Genomic DNA, 21,293 nt, shown 5'->3' with positions numbered 1-21,293 from the left:
AAATGTCTTAAGCCTGGAAGAAAGGCCTTAATTAAGTGAGGGATTTGTCAGACAAGAAAAGCTGCAAGTGGCAAGTCTGGGGAAATAGATGTTGATAATGCTTAAAGGGACTGCAATATTTGTGGGAGCATTCTGATTTATAAATATATTTTTGACTTAAACCATTTTAGAAAAGATGACACATGATAAATTTAATCAAATGTATGTGGGTGGGAAGCTCATAGAACTTTTTGTAAATCTCCAAAAAGTATATACGTAGTAATCTAGTTATGTCCCTAGGGAAAATAATAATAATAATAATAATAATAAAGGAGGTAATAAGTAGTTCTGATGAACTTCCTTATTCAGCATATTAACAAGAAAGGGACAAGAAATTTGAATGCTTGCAGAAGAGTTTGCTACGTAACTGAGACTAGAATGCTGAGAGGTAAAATGGTCTTGACAAATGAAGTGCTAACCTAAAAACCCTACTTTGCCTTAGTCTCCAAGCAGCTGAACTATTTTCTTAAAACCTATCCCATCAAGCATCTCCACCCTTAATGTAGACAGTTGTCTTGCCAATTATAACATGTTGGTGACAATGACTAGTAGGGCACTGGTCTGTAAAGTCTGAGGAAAAGAAAGTCACACGTATGCACTGTCAGCCAAAAGGCTCTTTCAAGACTGGCAGATTTCCAACATGCTTGACCCTGAGATAGAGAAGGGTATATGAAGCTAATTGTAGGATGATATGATTCTGGTTTGTCAAAATGTTCTCCTTTTAGGAAAGGCAACATGTTTTGTTAATCACTTGATGCTTCCTTTCTGTCTGCTTGGCAGTTTTATTTCTCAATTAGTAATTTGGATTTATGGTATATAAACTGTCTCTTGTAACTGAAATCCCCCAAACCTTGACTGAACTGATAAAATTAGTTTCCTGAGCATGTACATCCTAAGGACTAGATTCTGACCAGGATCACTATTTAATTGCTAGTTTCGGAGTTCCCGTCGTGGTGCAGTGGTTAACGAATCTGACTAGGAACCATGAGGTTGCGGGTTCGGTCCCTGCCCTTGCTCAGTGGGTGAACGATCCAGCGTTGCCGTGAGCTGTGGTGTAGGTTGCAGACGCGGCTCGGATCCCGTGTTGCTGTGGCTCTGGCGTAGGCCGGTGGCTACAGCTCCGATTCAACCCCTAGCCTGGGAACCTCCATATGCCGCGGGAGCAGCCCAAGAAATAGCAACAACAACAACAATAACAACAACAAAAAGACAAAAAAAAAAGTAATTGCTAGTTTCAGGGACCAAGATCTTTCTGAAAGTACCTCTGATTACCTTTTCAAAATCATTTCACGTATTTTCCCTACTGACTTTTCACGTGGAAACTAGGTTAGACTGAAGAGTTTGCCCAAAATTCTGGCACAGAGGAGGAATATAATGACATAATACTTTATTAGTCTTTCAGTGGTTTACCTGAGGTTTACAGTATAATCTAGAAGGTGTTGGAAAAGAAACTTTTCCTGTACCCTCTTAGGTTCAGTTTATGGAGGCCTACAAATTAAAAGACAGATTTATTTATTTACTCATGTATGAATATATGTATTTTTTGGCCATGCCCTCGGCATGTGGGAGGTTCCCAGGCCAGGGACTGAACCCATGCCACAGCAGCAATTGGAGCTGCTGCAGTAACAATGCCAGGTTCTTAACCCTCTGCGCTATAAGAGGATTCCAAGACAGTTTATTAGTGACTGCGAAGTGTATACCATGGGAGTGTCTAGGGATGAATTGCTCAAAGAAGTGGTAAAAATTTGGGACTTATATGCCTAACTTAGTAGGCGAAAAAGAGAAAGCGCTTTTATGGGAAGAACGAATGACTTTAGGAAAGACAAATGGGTCTTTAGGAGAACAAATGGGGATAAGAAAGTTTGTGATAAAATTCGCTTGTGTGGTACAAATGCCCTTTCCCTCTTCTTCATGGCCATGAACTTCCCCAGAAGAGGGATTTATATTAGGTATGTTAGGTCTACTCTTTTGTTTGTTTGGTTGGTTGGTTTTTGTTTTTGCTTTTGTTTTGGTCTTTTGTCTTTTTAGGGCCACTTGAGGCATATGGAAGTTCCCAGGCTAGGGATCCAATCAGAACTACAGCTGCCACCCTAAGCTATGCCAGATCCAAGCCGCGTGTTTGACCTACACCACAGCTCATGGCAACACCGGATCCTTAACCCACTGAGCAAGACCAGAAACCTAACCGGAGTCCTCATGGGTACTAGTTGGGTTTGTTAACCACTGAGCCACGGCAGGAACTCCATATTAGGTTTGCTCTTGGTCTCACGCCTGAGAGTAGACGTCAACCTGAAATGGGAATTTATGGCAGTCCTCATTTCTCAGAAGTTTCTGCTTTTAGTCAGATAAGGAAGCTCTGAGAAGGTTTCTTTTCTACATCTGTTGAATCGCAAATGTCTTCAGCTTAAAATAATCTTTATGCCAAGTGGCATATTTTAGAATGGCATAGCCTGATCATCCTCTTCAAAGGTAAAGCAACTAACTATGTGAGTCTCTTCCAGATAAGAAATGAGACTTGGATCAAGGTGGTATCTATGGAAATGAAAATGTTGTAAATATAAAAGATTTTGTATAAACAAAATTTGAAGGAGTTAGTAATTGACTAGTGTAGTAAATGGCAGAAAAAGTAAAAAAAAATGCAGTTGTAGGTCTCTTTTTAATGTTTATACCAAATTTCCCTTTATATTCCTTGGAGAACTCAAAAAGAATTTTGCAAAGAGCGAAGCAAAGGTAAATATATTACGTTTATAGTGTAAAGGCCGAATTAACTGCTTGATAGATAACCTAAGCCTAAAGCAACAATAAGCTCTGATGCCTGAGAGAGAACTTTCTCTCTGTGGAGACCACCCCTTTTGGCTCAATAACTAACTCTAGTTACATAATCCTTTTAATGATTCCAGTGGTACAGAAAGTCACAAGAGTCATTGTGCCATTATCATGTTTGCTTGGCAGATGCTCTGGTGGTGGGAGCACAATTCCCCACTTCAGTGTAGAATTAGGGGCAGCACACTCCTCCAGCACTATTCTTATCTCAGATTTGTTGCTGTGTTACTGCAGGGCCTTGAGCTGTTTAACCCTTTAAAAGGTCTTTTTATTTTTACTTTAATATTTGTTAGTGCTCTTTTTAACCAAAATTAGGGAGGTCTGAAGGAGGTGTACAGGTCAAGCATATTGTTTGCTGGGCCCTCAAAGATGAGTCCTTTGTAATTTGGACTGGTGGATTCTCCTGTGGCATCCCATCAGTTCTCAAAGGTGTTTTATTTCTTCTTCATTGGTTTCTTCCTCTTTCCTATATATTTGCCCCAATATTCCTATCCTGCAGGGAAAAATCCTTTTGACAAAACAGCTTGACATCTTTTCCTAACGTCTCAGAAGTAGCTGAATTGCTTATTACCACTCTAAGAAACTCTCCTCTCAAAGGTCGTAAGCAACACAATGCCAAGTCCAGTGGCCTTTTCCTCTTACGAATGAAAGAATCCAGAATGTCACCCCAAAATATGCTCCTTTGACATCATAATTATCTTGAGCTTAAGGCAATTAAGAAGCAACAAATGCAAGAGAAGCTTTCTCTGCTCTCCTCTTTTCTGCCTAAAGACGGGATATAAATTCCCCTTTTACTGGAGACAGATTCTTATCAGACCTGGGAAGGCACTAGAAGAATCTGTAAACAAATCCACTCCTTTCTTAGTTTCTTCCCATAATTTAACCTTCCCGCAGTTTGTACCCTTGAATGCCTAAAACTCCTTTCCTTTGTCCTGTCATTTCTCTGCAAATTTATTGTTCTTTGTTGATGATCCCATATAAGCCACAGTTCCAAAGTTTTGCTCTTCCACAAGAACTTGTATTGTTAAACCAATCCTTCCCTCTTGATACTTTAATTTCCCTCAATTTCAGTGAAAACTGCTTGGATTATTTTGCCTCCTATTTTTCTGATTAGTTCTTGCATTTCTTTTTATGGTTCTTTATGTAGATGTTTTCCAAGATCATTATTTTGTTTTTCCTGCTATCTCCTTTGGTGATTTCATCTGCGGCTCTAGTTTTAATTTTTTATTCTTTTTTGAGATCTGTCTCCAACTTTAACCGCAGTCTTAACCTTTTCCATTAGTTTCAGACTTGGCATTTTTAGATGAATCCTCTGGTATTTCTAACTCAACCTATTAAATAAACTGAACTGATTGGCTAAAAATAGTGAACCTCAGTCCCTAACTTATACCACATGTAAAAATTAATTTTTGATGGATCATGAATCTAAATGTGAAAGGTAAACAATAATGTTTCTAGAAGAAAATGTTGGAGAATATTTTCATGACTTTGAGATCAGGAAAAAAAAAAAAATTTAACAGGACACAAAAAAGTGCTGAGGAGTTCCCGGCGTGGTGCAGTGGTTAACGAATCCGACTAGGAACCATGAGGTTGTGGGTTCGGTCCCTGCCCTTGCTCAGTGGGTTAACCATCCGGCGTTGCCGTGAGCTGTGGTGTAGGTTGCAGACGCGGCTCAGATCCAGCGTTGCTGTGGCTCTGGCGTAGGCCAGTGGCTGCAGCTCCGATTTGACTCCTAGCCTGGGAATCTCCAAATGCCGTGGGAGCGGCCAAAGAAATAGCAAAAAGACCAAAAAAAAAAAAAAAAGTGCTGACCGTCAAAGAAGAGGTTGATAAATTGGAGAAACCTCTGATCATCAGAAGTCTCAAAGACAATAATACTCAGCAATAAAAAGAAATGAACTATCAACACAGAATGTGAATAAATCTTAAGATAATTATGCTGAGTGAAAGAAGCCAAAGAGGAGTTCCCGTCGTGGCGCAGTGGTTAACGAATCCAACTAGGAACCATGAGGTTGTGGGTTCAATCCCTGGCCTTGCTCAGTGGGTTAAGGATCTAGCGTTGCTGTGAGCTGTGGTGTAGGTTGCAGACTCGGCTCGGATCCCAAGTTGCTGTAGCTCTGGCATAGACCGGTGGCTACAGCTCCGATTAGACCCCTAGCCTGGGAACCTCCAGGAAGTGGCCCTAGGAAAGGCAAAAAAGACCAAAAAAAAAAAAAAAAAGGAAGGCCAAAGAGTACATACTGTGTGATTTAATTTATATAAAACTCTAGAAATGCACATGGGGGAATTCTTGTCATGGCTCAGTGGAAAGAAATCTGACTAGTATCCATGAGGATGCAGGTTCGATCCCTGGTGGTGTTCAGTGAGTTAAGGATCCGGCGCTACCATGAGCTGTGATGTAGGTCGCAGATGCAGCTCGGGTCTGCTGTGGCTGTGGCTGTGGTGTGGGACAGCAGCTACTGTTCCTATTTGACCCCTAGCCTGGGAACCTCCATATGCCACAGGGGCAGCCCTAAAAAAATACCAAAAAAAAAAAAAAAAAGGAAAGAAATGCACATAGGGATCTTCAGTGCTAGAAAGCATATCCGAGGTTGCTTAGGTATGGGGGATTGGGGAGGGGCTGGAGGGAGGAATTACAAAAGAACATGAGAAAATTTTGAGGGAGTAATTGTTATGTTTACTATTTTGTAGTGATGTATTTAGTAATAAACACGTCAAATGTATCAAATCTTACACTTCTAATATGTTTATTGTTATGCTTCAATTAAAGCGGTATTTAATGAGGACGGAAAAACTACCCAAGTGGCAACAGGTGAAGGCCATTTATTCAGAGCTTGTCATAGCAGAGGAGTCAGCTCCCATCACTTGCCCTTGGTAGAGATGCAAAGGGCAGGTAGGCCACTAGGGAAGCTTTATAGTGGAAAAACGGAAGGAGGGCTTCAGGTATGTTCTGATTTGGGGCTGTTGACACAGGGAAGCTGTACGCAAATATAACTAGGGGCATCCTATGTGATTGGTTAGGGGTACATATTTCGCTTTCTCTGGTTGGTCCTAAGTTGGAATCAGGGATAAAAGTTAGGAAAGCTCTCAGTTAATCAAGTCCTGGCTATTTGGGGCCATTTTTCACAGGGTTCATCTTTTGACTGCCTGGGTTAGTTGCCAGTTAGTCTGACATCCTTGACTTGTTAGTGTAGATAGCAAGTTGGCTTCCTAGGCTAGATTTTTGCAGATTGTTGATCAGAGCTTTATTTTTATATATGTAGTCTGGCCATTGTCAATTAGTATTATTGTGACTGTCATGAAAAGAAACAAATTCCGCAAGAAAGGCAAGCTACAAACTGGGAGAAGATATTTGTAGTACATACCCAACAAAGTGCTTAATCCACTTTATATTTATTTTTTATTATTTTTAAAATGATTTTTATTTTTTCCATTATAATTGGTTTACCGTGTTCTGTCAGTTTTCTACTGTACAGCAAAGTGACCCAGTCACACAACATATATACATTCTTTTTCTCACATTGTCCTCCATCACGCTCCATCATAATTGACTAGTTATAGTTCCCTGTGCTAAACAGCAGGATCTCATTGCTTATCCTCTCCAAAGGCAATAGTTTACATCTTAACCCCAGATTCCCAGGCCATCCCACTCCCTTCCCCTCCTCTTTGGCAACCACAAGTCTGTTCTCCAAGTCTGTGAGTTTCTTTTCTGTGGAAAGGTTCATTTGTGCTGTATATTAGATTCCAGATATAAGTAATATCATATGGTATTTGTCTTTTTCTTACTTCACTTAGTATGAGAATCTCTAATTCCGTCCATGTTGATGCAAATGGCATTATTTTGTTCTTTTTTTGTGGCTGGGTAGTATTCCATTGTGTTTATATACCACTTCTTTTTAATCCATCATCTGTCGATGGACATTTATGTTGTTTCCATGTCTTGGCTATTGTGAATAGTGCTGCAGTGAACAGACCAGCGCATGTATCTTTTTCAAGGAAAGTTTTATCTGGATATATGCCCAAAAGTGGGATTGCTGGGTCATATGGTAGTTCTATGTATAGTTTTCTGAGGTACTGCCATGCTGTTTCCCATTGTGGTTATACCAATTTATATTCCCACCAACAGTGCAGGAGGGTTCTCTTTTTTCCACACCCCCTCTAGCATTTGCTATTTGTGGACTCATCAATGATGGCCATTCTGACTGGTGTGAGGTAGTACCTCATAGTAGTTTTGATTTGCATTTCTCTAATAATCAGTGTTGTTGAGCATTTTTTCATGTGCTTGTTGGTCATCTGTATATTTTCTTTGGAGAAATGTCTATTCAGGTCTTTTGCCCATTTTTCAGTTGGGTTGTTGGGTTTTTTTTTTTTTTTTGCTGTTGAGCTACACATATTATTTTTAAACTCCCTCAATTCAGTAAAAGATAAACTAACTTTTTTTTTTTTGTCTTTTTAGGGCCTCACCGTGGCATATGCAGGTTCCCAGGATAGGGGTCAAATTGGAGCTGCAGCTGCTGGCCTACACCACAGCTCACAGCAACTCCTGATCCTTAACCCACTGAGTGAGGCCAGGGAGCGAACCCACATCCTCATGGGATACTAGTTGGGTTCATTGACCACTGAACCATGATGGGAACTCCCAACCTAACTTTTTTAATGGGCAAGAGGTTTGAACTAGCACTTCATAAAAGAGGGTATGGCTAATAAACACAGAAAAGGAGCCCGTAGGGGAAAGGCAATCATCATTGCATCACTAATTTTATCATCAATCATTTGATACAGATTAAATGAGATTCCACCACACTCCTACTAGGAGGGCTAGAATTAAAGAATCATCAGTACCAACTTGTTGGTATAGGTGTGGAACAACAGGAGTTCTGATATACTGTTGGTGGCAGTGTAAATTGGTACAGGTCCTGGAACACTGTTTGGTGGTATCTTTCAACGCTGAACACAGGCTACCTTGGAAATACTACGGGTTGGTTCTAGACCACTGTAATAAAGCAAATCATGTGAATTTTTTTGTTTCCCTGTGTCATGTGAAAGTTGTGTTTACACAATGCTGTAGACTATTAAGACTGCAGTAGTGGAGTTCTTATTGTGGCTCAGCGGGTTAAGAATCCAACATAGTGTCCAGGAGGATAGAGGTTCATTCCCTGGCCTCACTTGGTGGATTAAAGATCCAGTGTTGCTGCACACTGCAGAGTAAGTCGCAGATGCAGCTTGGATCCAGTGTTGCTGTGGCTGCGGTGCAGGCTGGCAGGTGCAGTTCTGATTCAGCCCCTGGTCTGGGAACTTCTACTTGCCACAGATGCAGCGGTGTAAAAAGAAAAACTTTATTGCCAAAAAAAGTGGTATCATCTGAGCCTTCAGTGTATTTTAATCTTTTTGCTGGTGAAGGGTTTGAAATATTTCAAGAATTACCAAAATATGACACTGAGACACAAAGTGAACAAACGCTGTTTGAAAAATGCCACTTACTTGGCACAGAGCTGCACAAACCTTCAATTTGTTAAAAAAAAAAAAGGGGGGGGGGAGGCAATATCTGTGAATAATGAGATGCAGTAAAACAAGGTATGCCTGCTTATTTATGTTCTGTGACCCAACATCAACACTCCTAGCTTTACATCCAATAACAATGAGTATTCATGTCCACCAGAAAACTCATGTAAGAATGTAATAGCTAAAAGCAAGAAGTACCCCAAATGTTTATCAACGGAATTTATAAAGTGTGGTATATTCATAAAAAGGAGTGCTACATAGCAGTGACAAAGAATAAGCTGCTACATGCAGCATTATAAATGAATCTGACAGACATAATGTTGAATAAAGGAAGCTACACACAAAAAATAGTTATTACAGGAGTTCCTGTCATGGCTCAGTGGTTAACGAACCCAACTAATATCCTTGAGGATGAGGGTTCAATCCCTGGCCTCACTCAGTAGGTTAAGGATCTGGCATTGCGTGATCTGTGGTGTAGGTTGCAGACGTAGCTTGGATCCCAAGTTGCTGTGGCTATGACATAGGCCGGCCAGTAGCTGCAGCTCCTGTTCAACCCCTAGCCTGGGAACCAACATATGCCATGAGTGTGGCCCTAAAAAGACCAAAAAAAAAAAAAGAAGAAGAAGAAAAAAAAAAAACAGACAAAACTAATCTATGGTGATAGACGTCAGAATAATGGCTACTTTTTGGTTGGTTTATTGACCAAGGGGACACAGAGGAGCCTTCTGGATTGTTAGAAATGTTCTATAACTTGATCTGTTTTTTGTTTTTGTCTTTTTAGCGCAGCACCCTCAGCAAATGGAGATTCCCAGGCTAGGGGTCTAATCGGAGCTGTAGCTGCCACCTACACCTCAGCCAAAGCAACAGCAGATCGGAGCCGCGCCTGCAACCTATACCACAACTCACAGCAATGCCGGATCCTTAACCCACTGAGCGAGGCCAGGGATTGAACTTACAACCTGATGGTTCCTAGTTGGATTCGTTTCTGCTGCACCACGACGGAAACTCCTAAACTTGATCTGGATTGTCATTTTATGAGTGTATACATATAAAATGTTTTTTGAGGTCTACACTCAAGATTTGTGCATTCCAATTCATATGTTATACCTCAATAAGGAACAGTTTTTTTGTTTTTAGTATGTACTCATTATTTCCTGTTTCAGTGCTATCCTTTTGCTTACACCGTTCCTTAAAACTAGCTCTCTCTCTGGCTTTCTTTTGTTAGCTGAAACCCCATTAAGCTTTTTGCACCCAACCCTTAAATCCTGTCAGCTCTTCCTTTTTTTTTTTTTTTTTTGGCTGTGCCCATGGCATGTGAAAGTCAAGCCACAGCAGAGACAACACCAGGGAACTCCAAGCCAGGATTATTGCCGAAGACCTGATTGGTTTCCCTGCTTTCCATACTCAAAACTCTTCTACAATATGCCAGCAAAGCTATCTTTCTAAAGCACCATTTGAACTGTGTTACTTCCTCTCTTCAAAAGCTTCAAGAGTGCTCCCCTACTAGATACTAGATACAGATCAGACCATTGTTTTTAAGACTTTTCATGGTCTAGCCCCGACCAGCCATACACTACCACTGGAAAATTAGAATAAAATAATTCAAAATCCATTTTGCTCTCTGTTACTTACACACCTTTGTTCATAACTCTTCTCTCCCTAAATGCCTTTCTCATCATACCAGCCCCTTCCCAATCCATTGTAACCTGGGGGGTTTATGATGTACTTCATGAGATCCATGAACACCCACACCCTAATTATACAAATGTTTCCCTGTATGCATGCATTTTTTGCTTTTTTTTTGGAAAAAGGCTTGTTGTGTCTTTGGATTCTCAGAAGGGTCCATGCCCCCCCCCCCCCCGCCCCAAAGTTGAATTGTTCTAGTGGCCTTTTGAAGGAATGTATGTTAACTCATTTTATGATTTAGCAATATTTTTGTCTCATTAAAATTTAGTCCTCTATATGCTGGAGAATAAAATTTTTCTAAATAGATAAATTATATTTAAAGCTCAAGGTTTTAGATTCAGATAAAATGACTTGTCTCATCTATTTTTTTAGGTCCCTAGGTTTAGCTCTTTGTATGAAATTTATTTTCCTCAAAAGATAGTATCTTTTCTTTTTTTCACTCTGGTGTCTATAGTTAGGGGGAAGTTTTTTTTTTTTTGCTTACCACATGACTATTCATACAGCTAGTAGACAATACCATCTCTTTATGCTTTGTTGTAGCAATCCCCTTTAAAAGATATTAATCACATTTTTCAACACTTTCTTTTTTTTCTGTTTTAGATTCCTGTAGGCAATGGAAACTGATCTCAATTCCCAGGACAGAAAGGACCTGGACAAGTTCATTAAGTTTTTTGCCCTTAAGGTAACCTAGCCATTCTCTTGAGACTAGAACTGTTAGAAATAACTTCCGTGCTTCTCCCTTTTTGGAAATATAGCATAACAGCTTGCAGCTTGCCCATTTTAAGGGATACTTCTGTCTGTTGTAAACCAAACTGTGAAGTTTGGGGGCGGTACTGGGGGTGTAACTAAAAAGTAACTTCCAATTTTCCACAGCTACTTGTTCAAAAAAATTTTTTTGTAAGGCTGTTGGCAGAAATGTCAAACTTATTATGCCAGGTTATTGGCACAGTATGTTCCCTTGGGGTGGGAACAAAAATTGTGGACTGGAATGGACAGCATTTGGGGTATCTTTCCCTAAGCATCAATTACCTGTGAAATGTCTAAATTTCACTTATTGTTCCCTTCTGGATAAACAAGGGATTAAAACAGTATTTTGAATGCTTTAGAAGTTATATTTTCTTAAATCTAAAAATCTTTTCCACCTCTATTGCTCCTTTTTTCATCCATTTCTATGTAAGAAGAATCCAGGCAGGAGATTCTGGTTATAAAACTAGTTGGAAGACTTTTGCCATATGGGCCAAATGATATGAATAATTGTAGAGTCCTTGGTTTAAATCTACTATGATTACATAAGTATATGGCAGTGAATATTTAAACCTGTGGTTGGACTTGTTTCTTTGTGAGAGTCGGAGCCACCATGTGCAACTTTCTTTCTGCCATGTGAGAATATTAGAGATTCTAAGCCTCAAACTATAGTTTCTCTAATTGGTTGACACTATGCCCTCAGGAATATTTACAACATTATCTCTGTGCTATGTTTTTTTCTATCTGTTCTCACCCCCTCCCCCCAGGCCAGGGATTGAACCCACGCCACAGCAGTGACAACGCCAGATCCCTAACACACAGTTCTACAAGGAAACTCCTTTCTATCTGTTCTTGACCATTTAAAACTCTACCCTCTCTTGAAGTATAGTTCTGATCCTTGGCATCTTTTTAACCGTGTGTTGGTAAGGTTTTAACCCTGATCAGGCACTAAAATCAATTTGTTAAAACTTCGTCTTTGATTCTTTTGGTTTGTTTGCTTTTTTTAGACTGTCCAAGTGATTGTCCAGGCTCGACTTGGCGAAAAGATTTGTACTCGTTCATCTTCATCCCCAACGGGTTCAGATTGGGTAAAATTCCTGTTCTTTGCTAAGGGATATGCTATAGTACTTGTCACAAGGAATCACAGTGTAGTCATAAGTTATACTATTTATAGAATTACTAAATCATAACATTAAAATACATAATTTCATTTGATCCATTCACTTGGAAAATACATTCTTCATCAGATGTTAGTCCTGGGTGTATTCGGGTTTTGGCTTTCTGCTATGATAGGTGAGAAGCTTTTTCAGACTGAGTTTTGGGGCTTTCAGTCTGAGTTGGGGTATCTCTTATGGGGAAGGGAGAATGAATGAATGTCCTTAGAGCGCTGCCTCCATCACTCAGTATCCAGTCTTACTGCTTTATGTTTCCATAATGTTCCTTGTGAGTGTTTAACACAAAATTCCTTTTGTGTTCTAGTTCAATTTAGCAATCAAAGACATCCCAGAGGTTACACATGAAGCAAAGAAGGCACTGGCAGGGCAGTTGCCTGCTGTCGGGAGATCTATGTGTGTGGAGATCTCACTCAAGACTTCTGAGGTAAGGTTATGGCCAGGATGGTGTCTTAACTTGGTACTCAAAGCTCTTCACACTCCGGTTCCAACTCAGCCTTATGCCTGCCCCTTCCCTCTATGCTCTTCTCATCATTCTCTGTGGAGGTCATGGCTTTTGTATCTATTCTTCCAACCACTTGGAATAGACTCTTCACCCGCATCTGCATGTGTATCATCTGTATGTGCATGTTTCTACTTATCCTTCAAGACTCATGTGCTTCAGAAAACCTCCCTGTTCTAGTAGGAGAGGTAGTAACTACAGGCCTCCCTTATGCTTTGTTTATATTTGTTTCTAGAGTAAAACTTAGAAAGTTTTGCTTCTTAGAGTAAAACTGCTGTAATGAGATTTTTTAAATGTGTTTTTCCTCACTTTATTCCATGTTAGGATGAGGCAGACATTGTTTTTGTATATTTACTGTTTATTTCCGCTCTAGGGTTGTGAGGCTGCAGGGTATAATAAAAGGCAAATGAAGTCTGGAGCTGCAGAGACCCAAATTCAGATCCTAACTAAGTAGCTTTCACCAAATTACTTAACCTCACCTCCACCAATACCACCAAAGGAACAGGACACCTCACAGTCTTAGAGGGCTATGATATTTTCTCATTTAATTTTTATTTATAAAATGCTTTTTTTGTTTGTCTGTTTTTTAGGACCACACCAGCAGCATATGGAAGTTCCCAGGCTAGGGGTCGAATTGGAGTTTCAGTTGTCGACCACAGCCACAGCCACACCTAATCTGAGCTGCATATGCAACCTATGCGGCAGCTCACGGCAACGCTGCATCCTTAACTCACTGAGCGAGGCCAGGGACCGAACCTTCGTCCTCTGGGATACTAGTTAGATTCATTACCACTGAGCCACGACAGGAACTCCTAAAGTGCCTAACATAACATATGGTTGGCAATCACTACATGTTCCTATTCATACTTTACACTTTTATTCTTTTTTTTCCTCTCTTTTTACAGCCACACCTACAGCATATGGAAGTTCCTGGGCTAGGGTTTGAATCAGAGCTGTGGCTGTGGTCTACGCCACGGCCATGGCAACACTGGATGTGAGCTGCACCTGCAACCTGTTGCTGCAGCTTGTGGCAATGCTGGATCCTTAATCCACTGATCGAGGCCGGGGCTTTAACCCGAATCCTCACAGAGACAATGTCAGGTTCTTAACCTGCTGAGCCACAGTGGGAACACCCACATTTTTATTCTTGAGGTCAGCAGCTATGTCACATTTATCTGTGTATTTCTTCAGTTCTTTTTGAAATGAGGCAAGATATAAATAATCATCTTTGTGCCTGGCACAGTGCTTAGGATGGCACATAGAAGGCTCTCAATTTTGTTGACTGATGATGTCAGTACTTATTCCATGGAAACCGTAGCACCAAATAAAACAAAACTTTCTGTTCTTCTTTATTGAAGTGCCAATTTATACAATGAATTATTTTCCCTAGCGATCCACAGGGAGTCCAGAGCAATCCCTGGAAGAACTTTTTCCTCTCTGGGCATCTGTGAAATCTGACTCTAAACTGTTGTGATTGTCCTAGAGAAACTACACCAACTTGTCTTGGGTCATTCCTACTGACCAGTCATTCTTTGATTGGGAGGTGGGTGGGTAGGGATTCAAAATTCATCATGTCATTTAGAAATGATATTGTGATGAAGAGGATATATGTTAAGGATAGATACATATTTAAATTTGAGCTAGAACAAGTAAAAATTCTCTACTCCACAAACTAACCCAGGTTTATTCTCAAACCTAAAAGAAGGGCACTCTTACAACGGATTCGTAAAAAGGTTCCTTGTGCTCAAAAATATGTGACTATTCTTCTCACTAAGTGACACACAGGAGTTTTACAAGATTGAGGGATTCTGGCTTTAGTCTCTTCTTTTTCTTTCCCACCCACTAAACTAAGTCTGTTCAGAGTAACACATAAGAGAGACTGAACAGTTTGGCTAAATACATAAAATAGCTAAAAAGACTTTTAAGCAAGGAGTTTGTTAAAGTATTCCTTAACTGTGAATGTTACTTAAAATTATCCCCTGTAGAATAGGAGGAAAAGGAGTTCCTGTTGCGGCTCAGTGGTTAACGAATCCGACTAGGAACCATGAGGTCTCGTGTTCAATCCCTGGCCTTGCTCAGTGGGTTAAGGATCTGGCGTTGCCGTGAGCTGTGGTATAGGTCACAGACATGGCTCGGATCCCTAATTGCTGTGGCTTTGGTGTAGGCCGGCAGCTACATCTCCAATTGGACCCCTAGCCTGGGAACCTCCATATGCCGTGGGTGCAGCCCTAGAAGAGACAAAAAGACAAAAAGACAAAAAAAAAAGAATAGGAGGAAAAGACTCTCTCCATCATTTGAAGAGTTGATCTTTCTGAAGAGTAATTTAAGCGTAAAGTCTTAGAAGCATGAATATTCTTTGATCTAACAATTCTAATTTTGGAAATTTACCTTAAGAAACTAATTCAAAGTGCATACAAAATTTTAATCTCAAGGCTGTTTATCACAGTGTGATTTGTAGTAGTGAAAGTTTAGAAACAACCTGTATGTCCAAGTATGGGAGAACTGGTTGGATAAATGACTGTTATGTGATGGAATATTATGCAACCATTAAAAATAATGGCTTTAAGATTCTGGTTTGATAATAGCAAGTTTATTTTAATTACTTGATGAATTTTATTACATTTATAGTTGTACAACAATCATCACAACCAAATTTTATAGCACTTTCCATCCCAAACCCTCAGTGCATCCCCACCCCCCAACCTGTCTCATTTGGAAACCATAAGTTTTTCAAAGTCTGCGAGTCAGTATCTGTTCTGCAAAGAAGTTCATTGTGTCCTTTTTTTAGATTCCACATGTAAGTGATTGCATTTGATGTTGGTAGAGTTTTTAATTATACAGAAAATTCCATGTTGTATTTATTGATAAAAAAGTAAGTGATAAAGGTGTTATATACAGTATGATCTCACTTTTATTTAGAAAAATCACTGATTGGCTTATAAATTGATTTCTTTTGCTTGTCCATGCTTTTCAGCATTTTTATGATTGTATAGTGCTTTATAATAAGAAAGAAGATAATTAAAAACAGAACAAAACTGAAATATCTTTCGATTGTCCCATTTGCAGGGAGATTCCATGGAGTTAGAAATCTGGTGTCTGGAAATGAACGAGAAGTAAGTGCTCTGTCTCAGGGTCCCTGGTTGTGGAAGCTGAGGATAAAATGCACGATGTGATGTGAAAAGCAGGGCTTTGTTATCAGTCATAGAGGGTGTTCTGACTACTTAACAAAGCCAGTAGGTCTTTGCTACAGTTTGCTTCATGCTTGGCTTCCAGCCCAGGACAGAGATGACCTTCAGAGGGAGTGTCAGTCCAGAGAGATTCAAACCACAGGGAAAGAGGCAGAGAGAAAACTGAAAAGGCTTTGCTGTTTTCCCAGAGTACAGATAGTTCTCTGGTTAAATCCCTTGAGCTCTTGTAACATGACTACTCTGTTTTGTCTGTTTTCTGTGTGGCAGGCATCCAACAAGATTTCCCCTCACCACTCCTGTAGACATTCTGTGTTGGTCATGGGTTGGAAATGCATGTTATTTTCCCCCTCCAGTTTCTTCTTTCAGGGCAGATTAGCTTACTTCCTGACTGAAGCTTTAGTTTTCAAGAAGACTATATAGGAAAATTGAGGAAACAGGAACACATCAAAAGAAAAATCTGGGAGTTCCCGTCGTGGCTCAGCAGTTAACAAACCCAGTTAGCATCCATGAGGATGCAGGTTCGATCCCAGGCCCTGCTCAGTGGATTAAGGATCTGGTGTTGCTATGGCTGTGGTGTAGGCTGGCGGCTGTGGCTCCAATTGGACCCCTAACTGGGAACCTCCATATGCCGTGGGTGAGGCCCTAAAAAAGACAAAAAGACCAAAAAAAAGACAAGAAAAATCTTAGTTATAAATATGAGTGGTATGGGCATTATTTTTTTCTTTCTTTCTTTCTCTCTCTCTCTCTCTTTCTTTTTTTTTTTTTTTTTTTTTTTTTAAGGGCCGCACCTGTAGCACCTGGAGGTTCCAAGGCTAGGTGTCGAATAAGAGCTGCAGCTGCCTGCCTACACCACAGCTACAGTGATGCCAGATCTGAGCCACGTCTGCAACCTACACCACAGCTCACGGGCAACACCAGATCCTTAACCCACTGAGCGAGGCCAGGGATTGAACCTGCAACCTTATGGTTCCTGGTCGGATTTGTTTCCCCTGCACCATGGCGGAAACTCCCTATTTTTCTTTCTTAAATAGAAAGCAATCACCAGGTTATAGTCCAACATTTTAGTACCAAACTCTTTTCTCCTGTTAGATGTATAGAGGAAGAATACTTGTAAGATAGTACTTTGAAATTATGTTTGCACCTTCAGTGATACAATTGCAATAGTGAATTGCTGTTTTTAAGTATGTTGCTTTATTTCTTAGAAAGATCACTATTTTAAAGCTAGAAAAAATATATCAGGTACCTTTTGGTGCCCATCTGCCTTTGCCTGGTGCAAGAGAATGTGAAACTTTGGCTAACTTCAACAATCTGTTGATAAACTGACAAAGGACTCTAATTACAACTTTAGTTCACAACGTGTTTTAATAATAAATTTAGTTTTATGCAGTTCCAGCACTTAATTTGCAACTATCTCTTTTGACAGTAATATTCTGTGAAAGCCTATTTAGACTGCAAATCAGATTATATTCTATCAGAATTTATGAAAATACTGACAGATTTTTTTTAGTTTTTTTAATTGAAGTATAGTTGACTTACAATGTTGTGTTAATTTCTAGTGTACAGCAAAGTGATTGTTATATATTATTATTATTAATATATGTATATCTAATGCTAACAAATTAATCTCAGTCGCTAGATGGAGCATAACTAATATCTCTATTTGTTGCATTTCTGTTCTTTGTTTTGCATTAGTAGAGAATGCTGATAGTGTCTTTGCTCCTCAGGTGTGATAAGGAGATCAAGGTTTCCTATGCAGTGTACAACAGACTGTCATTGCTTCTGAAGTCTCTCCTTGCTATAACCAGGGTGACACCAGCTTACAGACTCTCCAGAAAACAAGGGCATGAATATGTCATATTGTACAGGTAATCAGCTCACTTTCATGATTCGCTCATCTATTGGCCTCATCACTTAGCACATTGTCTGACCAGCATTCCAGTATTCCATGATTAATTTTTGGACAGACGTTTGGCTAGTTGATTCTATAGTTGTACTATGATTGTCTACCCATTCTCCCTTATGAACCTCAGTTTTCCAAAGCAACCAAGCTCTTTATCCTTTTGTTGGTACACAGCCATGTTTCCTGTGGAATGGATTTTGAGGTCCTACTGATATCTATCTCATTGCTGGAAAAAGGAGCTCAAGACTTTGAAAAACAGGCTACCCTGGGAAGATTCCACAGCCTTCCATATTCACTCCAGAGTTAAATTAAAGCTTTTTGTGGAGTTCCCGTCGTGGCGCAGTGGTTAATGAATCCGACTAGGAACCACGAGGTTGCGGGTTCGGTCCTTGGCCTTGCTCAGTGGGTTAATGATCCGGCGTTGCCGTGAGCTGTGGTGTAGGTTACAGACGCGGCTCGGATCCCGAGTTGCTGTGGCTCTGGCGTAGGCCGGCGGCTACAGCTCTGATTAGACCCCTAGCCTGGGAACCTCCATATGCCACGGGAGCGGCCCAAGAAATGACAAAAAAAAAAACCAAAAAAAAAAGAAATGAAAGGGGTGGGTGTTCAGAATAATAAAAGCATGAGCCCTAACAACCAAATGCATGAAGGGGATAAACATGATTGGTTTAGACCTTTGAATGCATCAACTGTAAAAAGACTTTATTTTTGGACAAATAAGGAAATCTAAATTAGATTGGATATGAAACATATGGAAGAATTATTGGGTTTTTTTTGTTTCATTTTGTTTTGTCTTTTTAGGGCCGCACCCACGGCATATGGAGGTTGCCAGGCTAGGGGTCAAATCAGAGCTGTAGCTGCCAGCCTAGCCAGAGCCACAGCAATGCGGGATCCGAGCTGCATCTGCGACCTACACCACAGCTCACGGCAACGCCGGATCCTTAACTCACTGAGCAAGGCCGGGGATTGAACCTGCAACCTCATGGTTCCTAGTCGGATTCATTAACCACTGAGCCACGACGGGAACTCCTAACTCAGTTTGTTTTTAATGAATTGCCTGTGGATATAAAGAACTAGTTGACAGTTCTTTGGGTATTTTCCATGTGGTATTTCACATCAACCCATATTAATTGAGACCTTTTTTAGTGCAAGCATTGTGGTAGTCCCAAGGAAGGACAGAGGCCTAGCCCTACTAGTCTCTCTAATCTAATGGGGGAAATAAATGTTTTGGTACATGCGTAAACATTGTACATTACAGTAAAAAGTAGGATTTGCACTGTGATGTCAGGAAAAAAGTACTGTGAAAACCGGGGAAGGAAAAGTTTGTTCTGGATGGAAGGATCAAGACAGGCTTCATGGAGAAAGTGGCATTCAAGCAGAGAGGATTTCATTTGGCAGAAATGAGGGAGAACGATCATTCCAGGTGGGGTGGACAACAGATGTCAAGGCATAGAAGTCGAGGGGTGGGGGGTGGGTAATGAGCTGTACTTGGAATGTCAAATGGGCCAGAGTGTGGTATAGACGATTTAAAGGAAAGTGAGAGCAGAGCATGGAAAGTCATCCAAACTTCTGTTGCATGTTAGTGATGAGCCATGGGTTTTAGCTTTTGACTTACAGGTGCAGAGCTGATTTTGAGAAGAATTAGTTTAGCGAGATAGAAGGACCAGGGTTTAGAGACTTAATTAGTTCTGTTGAAATAATCTAGCAACACTACCCATGTTCAGGATGAGTATTCCACTTGAAAATTACTCGACTTTTATTCAGATATATCAGAAAGATTACTTTCTAACTCTTACATCTCATTTACCTATGCTAAGTCTCCTTCACTTTGGTTCTTCTATAAGTAGCCATTGACTACTTATCAGTTTAATTGACTAGGACTCCTAGTCCCATAGTCCCATGTTTTTTTTTTTTGTTTTTTGTTCGTTTGTTTGTTTTTGCTTTTTAGGGCCGTACTCGCAGCATATGGAGGTTCCCAGGCTAGAGGTCTAATCAGGGCTGTAGCCACTGGCCTATACCACAGCCACAGCAATGCGGGATCTGAGCCTCATCTGCAACCTACATCACAACTCACGGCAATGCTGGATTCTTTACCCACTGAGCAAAGCCAGGGATCAAACCTGTGTCCTCATGGATACTAGTCAGATTCTTTAACAGCTGAGCCATGATGGGAACTCCCCATAGTCCCATCTTTTAAAGTCTTGATTTATCTTGTATCCCTGGAGTAATACAGTATTTATTGCTCACTGATTGCTTATCATTTATGAGTGCTTTTGGATGCAAATAACTATAGTTTAAACCATAGAGAAGTGGATGATCTCAGAGGCAGATTTGGCTTTTTTTTTTTTTTCTTTTTATACTATTGTTAACAGGTTAACAACAGTGTGTAGCCTTATATCAGTAAACAGTAGCCTTGGAGTTCCCACTGTGGCACAGTGTGTTAAAGATCCTGCTTGTCTCTGTGGTGGTGCCATTTTCATTCCCAGCCTGACACAGTAGGTTAAGAATCTCCTGTTGTTGCAGCTGTGGCATATGTCGCAGCTGCAGCTCGGATCCCATCCCTGACCTGGGAACTTCCATATGCCATGAGTATGGCCAAAAAAGAAAGAAAGAAAAAAAAAAAGGCAATAATCTTGTCTTTTTTTTTCCCTGTTGTACTGTCTTTTTTTCCCCTTATTCTATAGACTTGATAATTTTACTGTAGAACTACATTGTTGTAAGAACTCATTCTGAAAATTTTCATTCACCAAGACTGAATTAAAGTTTTATTGCCTACTATCTGTGAAGAAAACTTGCTTTCACCTGCATGGCATAAAGAGGATGGCAGGGAGTCCCCATTGTGGTGAACAGAAACAAAGCTGACTAGTATCCATGGAGGATGCAGATTCAATCCCTGGCCTCACTCTGTGGGTTAAGGATTGATCTAGCCTTGCTATGAGCAGTGGTGTAGATTGCTGGCTGCAGCTCCGATTTGACCCCTAGCCTGGGAACTTCCATATGCTGCAGGTGTGGCCCTAAAAAGCGAAAAAATAAGGATGGCTGAGGGAGTTCCCGTCATGGTGCAGAGGACACGAATCCGCCTAGGAACCATGAGGTTGCGGGTTCGATCCTTGGCCTCATTCAGTGGGTTAAGGGTCCGGCCTTGCTGTGAGCTGTGGTGTAGGCCAGCAGCTGTAGCTCCAATTTAACCCATAGCCTGGAAAACTCCATATACTGTGGGTGCAGCCCTAAAAAGAAAAAAAAAGAGGATAACCAAGGAAAAGTGTAGCATAATTAGGTTATTTTAAGCACGGTACCAATATTCAAATGAGCAGTGAGCTGATTAAGTGTCAGCTTTTTATCAGAGGGTACCTAGCAAAATCTGTTTGGGCAACACTTTATTAATATCATTCCTGTATTACTTTATGGCAGGAGTCAGCAAATTATGGTCAGCTTGTTTTTATAAATAGTTATTTTACAAAACAGCCACCCCCATTTGTTTACCTATTGTCAGTGGCTACTCTTGCAGTATGAGAGCAAAGCTGAGTAGTTCCACAGCCACAGCCCCAGCAATGCTAGATCTGAACCACATCGGCGACCTACACCACAGCTCACAGCAACACTGGATCCTTAACCCACTGAGCAAGGCCAGGGATCAAATCCGCATCCTTATGGATACTAGTTGGGTTCGTTACCACTGAACCACACTGGGAACTCCTCTACCTGATTCCCCTAACTCCTCCAAAAGAATTTTGCTG

General features: G+C 40.5%; 1 protein-coding gene across 8 annotated transcripts in view; it reads left to right on the top strand.

Annotated features, from left to right (window-relative positions):
- Positions 1 to 21,293, top strand: part of ATG13 (autophagy related 13) — a 59,729-nt gene that overhangs the window by 20,495 nt on the left and 17,941 nt on the right. For all 8 annotated transcript variants that reach the window (XM_047775848.1, XM_047775850.1, XM_047775847.1 and 5 more), the window contains 5 exons: positions 10,651 to 10,732; positions 11,802 to 11,882; positions 12,274 to 12,393; positions 15,535 to 15,581; positions 17,381 to 17,521. In XM_047775848.1, the coding sequence (XP_047631804.1) occupies positions 10,664 to 10,732; positions 11,802 to 11,882; positions 12,274 to 12,393; positions 15,535 to 15,581; positions 17,381 to 17,521 (458 nt within the window). In that variant the 5' untranslated portion in view covers positions 10,651 to 10,663. The remainder of the gene's footprint in view (positions 1 to 10,650; positions 10,733 to 11,801; positions 11,883 to 12,273; positions 12,394 to 15,534; positions 15,582 to 17,380; positions 17,522 to 21,293) is intronic.

The sequence above is a fragment of the Phacochoerus africanus genome, chromosome 4, assembly GCF_016906955.1.
Source record: "Phacochoerus africanus isolate WHEZ1 chromosome 4, ROS_Pafr_v1, whole genome shotgun sequence".
NCBI lineage: Eukaryota > Metazoa > Chordata > Mammalia > Artiodactyla > Suidae > Phacochoerus > Phacochoerus africanus.
Note: the sequence above shows the minus strand (reverse complement) of the source record. Positions and strands in the feature narration are given on the sequence as shown.